At 41.1% G+C, this 11,337-nt stretch overlaps 1 protein-coding gene across 1 annotated transcript; it reads right to left on the reverse strand.

The window, feature by feature from the left end:
• Positions 1-330: 330 nt before the first annotated feature.
• Positions 331-9,784, reverse strand: LOC139716017 (uncharacterized). Its single transcript, XM_071627574.1, has 4 exons — positions 9,773-9,784; positions 7,239-7,505; positions 2,198-2,954; positions 331-1,177 (listed from the first exon to the last, which is right to left on the reverse strand). Exons 1-4 carry the CDS (start codon positions 9,782-9,784, stop codon positions 396-398), a joined length of 1,818 nt encoding a protein of 605 aa, XP_071483675.1. The 3' UTR covers positions 331-395.
• Between the last annotated feature and the right edge of the window lie 1,553 nt (positions 9,785-11,337).

Genomic DNA, 11,337 nt, shown 5'->3' on the forward strand with positions numbered 1-11,337 from the left:
AGATCACCATACAAACAGTGCGTGATGATAAATACAGAATGTCCCCCCCCCCCCTCCCCACTTAGTGGACTTTGCTCATCTACGAAAGAGCATCCTCACTTTGTAAACTGAGACAAGATTTCCAGACAATACATTGAATGTTTAGAGTACTGGTGCTGACATCACGTGCAGAATGAAAACTGAAAACGCAGCTACACATCATCTGATATGCACTCAGTTGGACATAGTACTGTATGCGTACTCTGAGTTTAGAAGATTAAAAATATACATATACATATACAAATATATTGATATATATATCTGTACACAGAGACTGCAAATAGCCCTGAGCTTGCAAGAACTTTCTGAAAAATAACAACAACAAACAAACTTCAGAGTGGCCTTTGAAAGTTTCTTTATCTGGGATTAATGCCAGTTCGTTGCCAGGATTTGAGACGTCGGCTGTCGGTGTAGCCCCCCACCTGCTCGGTCTGCGGTGGGTTGGGTAGGTTGCGGTAGTGCTCAGAGGGCTTGGCATTCACGTTCGGCAAGTTCATGTAAACTGGGTCACCCTTGTCCTGCTGCTCCGTAATCAACTGCATGGACGGCGATGGCTTTGGCATGGATGGAGGCGGACGCTGGCTGGCAACGAAGCTGCTGATGTCGGCGTTGGTGTTCGTGTACTCCTCCCCGAAGTCATCGTCGGGGGGCTTGGAGTTCTTTGGCGGTGGGAGGGGCCTCGTCTTTTGTTTCGGAGCCACTCTGGGCTTCCTCGCCGTCTGTGGCTTCATCGCGACTCGTGGTTTCGGCCCGCTAATCTCTTCATAATCGTCGCCAAAGTCTTCCTCAACGTCCGCGTGCACATTGGGCAGCGGCATGGGGAGCCTGTGCTCCAAGTCGTGCTCCGCCGGCTTTCGAGGAACGTGGGGATTGTCGATCACCGGCGACATCACCTCGTAGGATTCGCTGTCACTGGATGACGGAGACTCGCGGCCCACCGTGTCCCGGTTCATCGTGTTTGCAGGCGACATCTCTTCATAGCTGCCACCATAATCCGCATCCTGTGATCGCAAGAAGGATGGTGCCGTGTGTGATTTCGTAGGTTCCATTTCCTCATATTCACCACCATAGTCCTCTTCAGGGGATGGCCCGAGGGGGATGGCCTCTCTGATCACCTCGTTCTCGTCAATTACACGTTCTAATAGACGACAAACGGAATGAGAAAAGTTAAGAAGGGAAGACAAAGAGAAGAGAAGAAGAGGAAGGAAGGTAGAGTACCAAAATGTGAAAATAGGGAAAGAGAGTTTCAGAGAAATGGGAAAGAAAGTTGAGATAATATGAAAGAAATGACAGCAAGAATGAAAAGTTAGAGAGAGAGACACAAACGAATGAAAGACTTGGGCATGATGAAACATGATAATGTGTATTGTTTAAGGGTTTGCATGGTGAAGTAACCCCAAATTTCTCTCCCTCGTATGTATGATATTATCACAAGAAAATAGATTCTGTCACCACCATTTAATCTGAGCACTGATAAACCAAAATGCCAGTCAAAGCAGAACTTTATAATAGCAGCATGTTATCACAATCCCTCTTGACAAGGATGAGATTTGTTTGTTTCTAATGTGACAGTTTTGTCATGTTGCACACAACAGAATCTTTTCATACAACATATGATGTAGGATGGAAATTCAATACATATGGAAGCAATTACCAGATTTCCTTCGCTAAATACAAAAGTACAAACTTTGTTCTGCGGTAAGTTTCAAAAAGCTATCGCAGAAACAATAAATGTCAGTGACTTGATGACCAGTCCTAAGATCTTTTTATATTTCATTTTTTTCAACCTTTTTCTAAGGTACCCCGTTGAGGACAAGCTGATTTTACCGTATCATGCATTCCCCATAGACACCTGCCCAAGTATTTTCGGGACTAGTCTTCAACAGTTTAAGTGCATGAGATCAGGCTTATTATGGACATGGCTCATAGCAAGATACCACAAGGAACATATTTCAATATAAACTCTGAAATCTTAAAATGAGGTAGTTAATTATGAATCTTTGATTTCCAAGTAATTATTGATGCTATAGATATATATACTTTTTGAAATTTCAAAAAAAAAAATGAAGGCCATAACCAATAGGTTTTGTGATAAAGACACACTTTCTGACCTTGTTGAGTATCTGTTGCTACAAATACAAAAATCTAAATAACTCACGTGGCACTGGAATCTCTTTCTTGTTTTTCTTCTTCGTTTTGATCTGTGGTTTGGAAGGAGAGGGAAGACTCTTCATCTTAACCATAAGAGCCTGATTGAGTTCCTGTGTGACTGGGCTATTGAGTTTGGAGGGGAAGTCTAGGCCCCTGTTCTTCACAGGTGCAGGGGGTGGGCTCCTTGGAGGGAGCTCCTCCTGGATGGAGGGTGGGATAAAAGCAGGGTTCTCCTCCCCAGCTGGAGAGGGTCTTGGTGTCGGCAGCCGGACAGGTTGGGCGGGGTCGGCTGGGGGACGAGTGGGTAGCGGTAGCTGGAATGGCCGTGGGAGCCCAATGTTCTGATTGTCTATTGGAGGAAGGGGGAGGGGCTTGAAGGGAGGTGGGCTCAATGCCGGTAGCTGCTCCGGTGGAGGAGGGAGGGGAAGGTCGGGCAAGCTCTCCCTGGCGACCGGAGTTACAGGAGGAGCTGGAGGGAGCTGGAAGGCAGGATTTACAAAGTCATTGCCCGCTGGAGGTATCCGCGGAGAGGCCACAGCAGTCAGCGGGGCTTTTCCCGGTACATTCTCGTATACGTCATTATTGTCAGAGTCCGTCTGGTCCGGCTTCAGATACTCGTCGGCGTAATCGTCGTCATCATCGCCGTCGTAATCGTTGCCTCTGCTGGGTCGGAAGCCCTCGGGGAGACTGTTTCTTGGAGCTTTTCCAACATCAACTTTCCCATGACTGTCAAGATTGCCATAAGGCCCCTCCTGCTCCTGCTCCTAAATATTTGAAGGAGAAAGCAGACACTATTACTGCAATGGAGTATCCTTAAGATGCAATCTCATCAGACCCACATGCTCATATGGTAAAGCCTGAACTATTCACCTGATTCCACATTAGATTAACACCATCAACTGATTCAAGTGAGTTATTTGCATGTTTTAACTGTTGCTTTATTGTCCAGCACTTATTCCCTTAATCACTATTGAATACGCACACACACACACACACACACACACACACACACACACACACACACACACACACAAGTATACCTTCACCAAAGTTAAGTCCAAAACCAGCCATCAGAAAATGTAATTAGCTGTCAACATTCATCCAAAACATCATTGCAAGTGATACTGTTTCCTTGTTTGTTTGTGTTTGTTTTTTCTTCACTTTTGCTAGTTTGTTACAAATGATTCATTTTCCAAGAAACAATCAGGAAATAAAGCTTAATGATATCAGAAATTTGCCTTGAGGACTATACCCCCACAAAGGTGACAAAAATAGCCAGCAGATTAACTGCACTCATCAAACTAGAAACAAACACACATGCATACACACAGCTTTGTAGGGTTAGCAACTTCAGTAGGATTACGTGGTGATGTGTCATGCCTTCTTCACTATGCATGCGTGCATTTGAGAGTGTTTGGTGTCTGGTGTTCGGTGTTTGGTGTTTGTTGTCATGGTGAAAACTTACATGCAAAGTGTGCAGTTCTGACTCCTTGTAGTCCTTGTGCTTCGTGACGAGAATTGACATATAACACAAGACAAAACAAAGGAACAACAAAAACAAAACAAAATCAAATCCTGTCCACATTGAGTAGATTCTGAAGTGTACATGAGAGAGTGAGTGAAATTACTGTATAGGCTGTTATTTTGGCAAGATCCTGTTTTCACAAATTGGCACAGATCGAAGCCTTCATAGGCGCACTGCTACCTTTTATAGCGTATGTTGACATTATTGCGTGTTGTTAAATTCGCAATCCAACTGTGATTCGCGAAATTTGCGAAAATTAAACCCTCACGAAAGTAACAGCTTCTACAGTAGCTAGGATGGGATTTGTGAAACAGTGCAGACAATTATGCTACAGGTGTGGAAAAGTTTGTAGAAAGACATTATCAATTAACTGCATTGAAGCAGCTAGAGTAGATGCACTATTGCAGCATGACCTGAAAAATTTTGGTGGCCTAAAACTGTGTCACCTGATCTCCACCGCTTACAGTTTGTTATTCCGATGGTTTGTTATTCCGAAAATCAAATAAGTTTTGTTGTCCTGTAAAATGAAGTTCAAAAGGTTCATCACTCCGCAGCTTTGTTTATCTGAAAATGGGGGGAATTTGTTTTTTTAACTAATTTTGTATGTTTGTTAATCAAAAAATTAAATACGTTTGTAAGTTAAGAAATTCGTTAAGACGCACCTCTTTTCATTTCCAGATTAACAAACCTCATTTCATTTTCGGATACAAAAAATCTTTGGAATTACGAACTTCAAATAATGAGCCTTATTTCATTTCCAGATTAATGAACCATTGGGAATTGATGCTAAGAATATATAGATTAACAAACCCATTTAATTTTTGGTTTAATGGACATCAAGGAATACAGAATTCGATTGCATTGGAAAACTGAACCTTCGGAATAATGCCACAAATGTTTGGAATAATGAACCCTATTTTATTTTTGGATTAACAAACACCTACAAATATGGATTTTGAGTGTTTCAGAATAAACAAACATTTAGAATGACAAACTATATTTCTTTTTCAGATTAAAAAACTGTCGGAATGATAAACATTACCCAGCTTTATACCATCCCCTATACCCTCACAACTTTCTCTCTACAATGCATAATTCCTCTGCATTTGTCTGTTCTCCTCTCACTTTTCTTTTTTTTTGGGGGGGGGGGGGAGGGGGGTCATAAAAAGCATCAGAACATCAGACTGAAATTTTCCTTAAAATGTACTTTAGCTGGACAATGTGCCACAGGGTCCACTTTGCATAGTCAAGCCTACTCTAGTCCCTTGCTGAAATACAGTGTTATGATCACAGTTTGTGTATTTATCAGTGGCAGTTTACTGCAACTATTATAAAGTGGTATCATGGGAACTTAAACTTTTTTTCGATGAATGCATTTAGGTGCGCTTGCAGTCTGTGCTTGTGAGTGAGCTTCTAACGTGCAAGCTATGGTGTGATCCGAAGACCCGTGCACTGAATTTCATAAAACAAATGATGACCACTAATTTCTGACCTCAAATTGCTTCACTGGGGGCAAAGGTCTAAATCTCCAGTGATCCTGACTACATGGTGGTAACTGTGTCGTGACCTTAATTAGACAGGAAGTAGAAAGTTTGATATCTTTTGGCATGACACGCCATAAAGTAGGACACAAAGTTATGAGACATGCATCATCTGAAGATCGTCCAAGGCATGCATGTTCTCACGCTAAGCTTTTATTACATTATATTACATAGAAGGAGCACAAAAACACTTGACTTGATAGATACAATGCAAGAACACCATGTCCTGTATAAACTACTTGAAGCTCCCCCTCTACAAGAAACTAGGATACAATGTTTGGACTGTCAGCCAACGCTACTTTCTATTTATTCTACTGACGGTGTTCAGAGAATTCCTCACATAATACATTCTTACATCCCTCAATGACTGAGTGGGATTGGGATTAGCCAATTCAACCAAATGCATTATGTTTGGATGGGCATGTCGATACAAAGTGCAGTAAAAATCACTATGTAGCATATTTGCAGTGACAATGACCTAAACACATGATCACTCCTATTCTTGAAGAGTATGCTTTTAATAGTTTATTGTGGGTTGAGAGGAAAGGGTGGGGGAGGGGACTGGGAGGGCGAATGGATTATGAATGCAACATGAATAAAAGATTTCTGGAGTTTTTATCACAAGTGCCATTTGAGTCAGTTTTATGTCATGCTTTTTAAACAAATGTTTGCTTGTTGTTTCAATGTAATCTTGTAATGTACGAATCTATTTATGATGTGCTATTTAATGTTTTTGATGTTGTTACCTTAACACAATCATTTATGTAATGTAAATATCCTGCACTGAATTTCCTATAGTATTACCAGGTGCCTGTTGGATGATTAAATAAATTGAATTGAACTGAATTGAAAACAATTGTAGGATTATGCAATGATATCGTATCTACTATACAGCATTAAAATACCTTTTTTTCTGGGGGGGGGGGGGAGACAAACAGAAGGCCTATTAATGGGGCAAAATCATACAATCTGACACCAGCTATTCATAAATAGCTTTGTATCTAAACAAATAAACAGCTTTGCTAATATGCATTCTTGAAGGGATAATGAAAATGACTTGACTATAAGTTTTTTTTAGACTTGTGTTTCTGCTCACACTACAAGTGTTTTTTTTTTTTTTTTTTGTGCAACAGTTTTTCAGTTGATCTAAATATCATACGATGATGTGGCAGGAGTGTAGAAATGTTGATTTTCAAGCATCCCAACATGTTCTCTCACAAAACACAGAAACAACCTTTTTGTAGTACGTATGTGCACATAATACACGAATATGTAATAATGCATATAGAGTGAAAGAATGAAAGAAAGATATTATTCAGAGGGGTGAAGGTTCAGGTGGTAGTGTCGCTGCCCTGAAAGCAGTAGACGACAGGTTCGAGTCCCACTGGTTCCTTTTTTCCCGACATGTTTGTTAATTTACTGATCAGCAGTTACGATCTTAACAAATTTAATTTGTAGAGGGAGACAAACTGAAGAAACTCACACCTGGATGTCTGAAGTTGGTAAATATGTGAATGTGAGTATACGATATGCATACATTCTCTATAAGAGGCTTCAACTGGGGATATGACAGTTTGCTCAAGGTTAACAAGCCTATGTCCTTGATTTGTTTGGCCTGAAAATATATAAATGTATTTTCTTTTCTTTATTCCGATGAATTGACAAATCGAAATTGGAAATGCACAACAGGTAGGTGCACTAGTTATATATGTGTATAAAGGTAACCCTAGGGCCTAGAAAGGGCACTTTTTCACTTGTTAGAAGTACTTTAAACAAACTTACATATGCTCAGTGTGAAACACTATAACATCCACAAATGAAGCCTCTTACAAGAACAAATGCACACACATAGATGCATATGATGCCTGAAAACAACAATTCCTACTCTCCGGTATATAATTTTATTAACACTGTGTGGTATGGAGTACAGGCAACTCTAAGGCTAGGAGAATAAGAGACAGTGAAAACAATTTCTAGCCTACCACTGGAGCTGGTGGTTTTCTCCTCCGGCAGCGTCGGACACAGCATACTATGATGAGGATGACACCCACAACTAGAAGCAGACCTGCAACACCTATTACGGCCCAAATCCAGGGCTCTATGCCATCTTCACCTTCTGGTGTTACCATATCCGTGGTTATAACCAGGGTGGTAACAAAGACTGTTGTTGCGGTCACGGTGCCACTGGTGGTGGCGTTAATGGTGGCATCTTCAAGAGATGTCAAAGACTCAGTGGTATATCCGGACCCCTGTTGGAAATCAAAGAGAAGGGAGGAAAGGGAAGAAGGAAGAAATAATAATAATAATAATAATCAACATTTATATCGCGCTTAATACCGGTATACAGTTTCTAAGCGCCTTACATATATCATAATTATACCAAAACGTAATATTATATTCAACATAACTACAAAACTCTACAATAATTTACATCACATAATATTCTTTAGCAATAATCAAATACTAAAATTTGCATACTTAATAGACACACACAAAAAAGACACACACAAGAAATGATGGAAGGAAGATGGGATGGAGTGAAGAAGGGAAAGAAGAATGAAGGACAGAGGGAAGGTATGATAGAGAAAATATGGAATAGAGGAAGAAGAGATGGAGGGAATAATGAAGGGGGAGATTTAAGAAGGGATGAAAGAAAAGATGGAAGGTAGGAGGGTTCAAGGAAGGAAAAGAGGAAGAAGGGATGGACAAATGAAGGAAGGAATGGACAGAGGAGGAGCAGGTGGAGGGAGGCACAGGTGAGGGAGGAATGGATGAAGGAAGGGAGGAGAGTGAGGAAGGGGTATAGTAGAGAAGGGATGGAGGGAAAAGATGAGGTAGGGATAGAGAAAAGGAATATGGAAGAGTGATAGAGGGTATGAGTGATAGAGGGAACGAGGAATGGAGGAAGGGGTGAAGAGAGTAATGAACAGAGAGAGGAAATGATGTAAAGAAGGGATGAAAGAAGGAATACAAGAATGGATAGAGGAAGGGATTTAGGGAAGAAAAATGGAGGAATGAAAGGACAGGATGGAATGAAGGATGAATGGAAAAGGGATGGGTGATAAAAAGAGGAAGAGGGAGAAAGGAATAGAGGAAGGCATACAAAGAAGAAATCAAGAAAGTGACAGAAAAAAAAGATGGAGGAACAACAGTAGAAAAGAGTTGAAGAGAAAAGAAAAGAATAAGTAGAAAAAAAAAGGAGAAAAATAGTTATAATTTTTAGGTGATAATGGGGAAGATACACTTCAGCTTTGTACATACTTAAGCATCCTGACAAATGCACTCTTCATACTAATGAAATAACTAAAGACACATTTTACACAGTATTATATTTCAGCATCAAAGCATATTGAATAACTGTGTGTGTGTGGTATGTTCTGTAGTGTTTTTTTTTTTCCATCCACTAAAACAACAACTTTCAGAAAAAAAAAATATGCTGGATGTAACAGAAAAACATAGTATTTCTCCAAGGTGAAAAATCACTGACTTTTCTTGATATAACGTGTATTCTGTTTCTGTCATCGGTGCAGTTCTCAATACCAAATTCAACTACCTGTAGTTGAAAATTGTCTGGCGAGTCAAAAACCGGGAAATATTAGGACCTATACCTACGGTAGGAAAAGAAAACTGTAGGAACACAGAGGCATAGTGGAGAGGGCATTGAACTTTTGACCAGGAGGTTCTGAGTTCAAATCCTTATGCGTTCCTATACCCTTAGATGCACAGGGGGAGGAAACACACAGTTCATGTTCCATATCTGACAGATCTGAAGAGCTAACAGGGGAATTTTTGTAAAACTAGAAACATCTTTTATCATTTGTGTTACAGGTATAGTATCCCCAGGGAGGTGGAAGAAAGATGGAGTGTGCTCTTCTGAGTTTCCTTTGAAGTCATGCGTGGCCCCGACAGCGTTTTTTTCCCCCTCCCGTAATCCCATTACTCACGCTCGGCGCACTGCAAGTCGTAAATCTTGTGGCGGAAATCACGACGCGAAATGCATTGTGGTCGGGGAATAAAATGGCGTCCTACGGTGTAACACAGAACTCTAGAGTGTATTCTGTAAAGCAGTGGTGTAAGCAGTGGTGGTGGTTCTGGCGATCGTGATTTTGACGGAGACGAGTTTGTTGAGGAGGAATTGCTTTTAGCAAATTCAAAATCACATTGACACAGCAACTTAACGAAATTTGATTTGCAATTGAAACTGAAACTCAGAAAGTTAGATGGGCCTTGGCTTGGAAATTGGAGGCCAAGGCAAGGGCAAGGCTCAGGACCTCAGGTACGCTGCCTAGCAAAAGCATACCTAACGTTAGTCCTAGCTAGTAGACTCTAGTATTTCACAAACTAGAATCTAACTAGCTCCAGAGGTGTACTCTACTACTTTTTAATTCAATTTTTTTGTAACGTTAGCATGGGGTAGAGTCAAGTAGATTACCGGTATTTACCGATGAATGATCGAGGGAGAGTGAGGCGAAACACTATATACTAAGCTCTGTTTTTCCCCCTAAAATATACTTACAGCATCATACATCTAGGCTTTTATAGATATCATCTTTAATTCTCTACGGAAAATTATTATAATCAAGGCTGATATGTCTAATTTACACTTTTTAACACTCAACTTTCCATTCCAATATATATTTACTAGTAACTCAAATTCACCGAAACAACGGCAACGAACGCTGTCCCGACGCCTACTCGGCGGCCCTACAACAACCCGACGAGTACGCTGAAAAGCCCCAGCTCGCTCGGGTGCAGACGAAAAAAAAAAACGCCTCGGTCTCTATGAAGCACTACTTTTACACTCGAACTGTGTGAAAACACGCCCGAACACGCTCATGTAACTTATATCATTTTGAAGATCAAGGTCAGGCCTACCTCTCTAACTATAAAAAAATTGCGGAAATGTGCGGGATTTCTCATAATCGATACAGAAACAATATGATGACATCTCTAGCGCACAAAACTTACTGCTCAGTAACTCCGTTGTTTGTGTACCGATTTCGCTGGTTCAAACGGCAATCTCCTCAGCACAGTCTGCTGAACCAGCGAAAGGTATAGACATACCACGCTACCCAATTCTTGAGCCATAAGTTGTAGCTTTCGAAGGGGGACGTCTTTCACTGAATGTAATAGACTGCCAAAATTTTGAATATGACGTCATATTGTCGGTGCCACGCATCGCTTCAAAGCCCGATTTTTACGAGCATGTGTTTGTGGAAGGCCTGGAAAGGAGATCATGTTGCGTCACTCTAGTGCGCCGGAGGGTGATGGGTGGACCGATAAGGCCAGATTTTGACATATTTATCACAGAATGAGGGTTGGATTTCAAGACGTTAATCGGTGTAAGACCACTTGATTTTTTCTCTGAGGGAAGCTCTCAGAGTGCCATCTCCATCTTTCTTCCACCTCCCTGGTATCCCTTTGTAATGTTTACTCTATAGTTTTTGCTTTATGCACTTGTCAATGTAATGACTCACTCCACTACCCCCGGACATGGGTGCGTCATTTCCTCGTTTGGTCCGTCAAATTTGTGACCCAGGTGTTCGTCATTTTACCAGCTTTGTCCGTCAAATTTTTGACCGAGGGGTGCGTCAAAATCCCATCATTGTCGGTCAAAATTTTGACCGAGGGGTGCGTCATGGTACGTCACTTGGCTATGGAAAATAACACGCATTAATTTGAACCGAGGGGTGCGTCATGGTACGTTACTGTATACGCTATATATTTCGCGAGGGTTTTATTTTCGCGAATTTCGCGAGTCGGGAGCTATTCGCGAAATTAACAACACGCGAAATATTACCTTCCAAAATGAATCCCTTGCCTTGATGATACGAAAATTTCAGTACTAGTTTACCATGTCACGGCTTACCGAACAGACCATAGTGGCTAAGCTTGTTTACGTGCATATAGCACGTCCACGTCTACTTGCGAATACTGCAGAGAGCCAATCCATTATCGCAAGGGGACCACTCGTCAGAAATCTAGCGCGATGGACTTATCCACTTCAAAAATGTTGAATTCTAACTTACTAGTTCGCAGAGTTTGGTAAGTTTTTTTCATGCAGTGTATAACTAGTATCAT

The sequence above is a fragment of the Diadema antillarum genome, unplaced genomic scaffold, assembly GCF_040938485.1.
Source record: "Diadema antillarum isolate AM-2024a unplaced genomic scaffold, OU_Dant_1.0 scf00000060, whole genome shotgun sequence".
NCBI lineage: Eukaryota > Metazoa > Echinodermata > Echinoidea > Diadematoida > Diadematidae > Diadema > Diadema antillarum.

Coding starts and splice junctions, on each gene's coding strand:
- LOC139716017 (XM_071627574.1), bottom strand. Junction 2,955..7,238: donor GAAAACCACCAGCTCCAGTG/GTAGGCTAGAAA, acceptor TCAAATATTTAG/GAGCAGGAGCAGGAGGGGCC. Junction 1,178..2,197: donor GAAAGAGATTCCAGTGCCAC/GTGAGTTATTTA, acceptor GTCGTCTATTAG/AACGTGTAATTGACGAGAAC.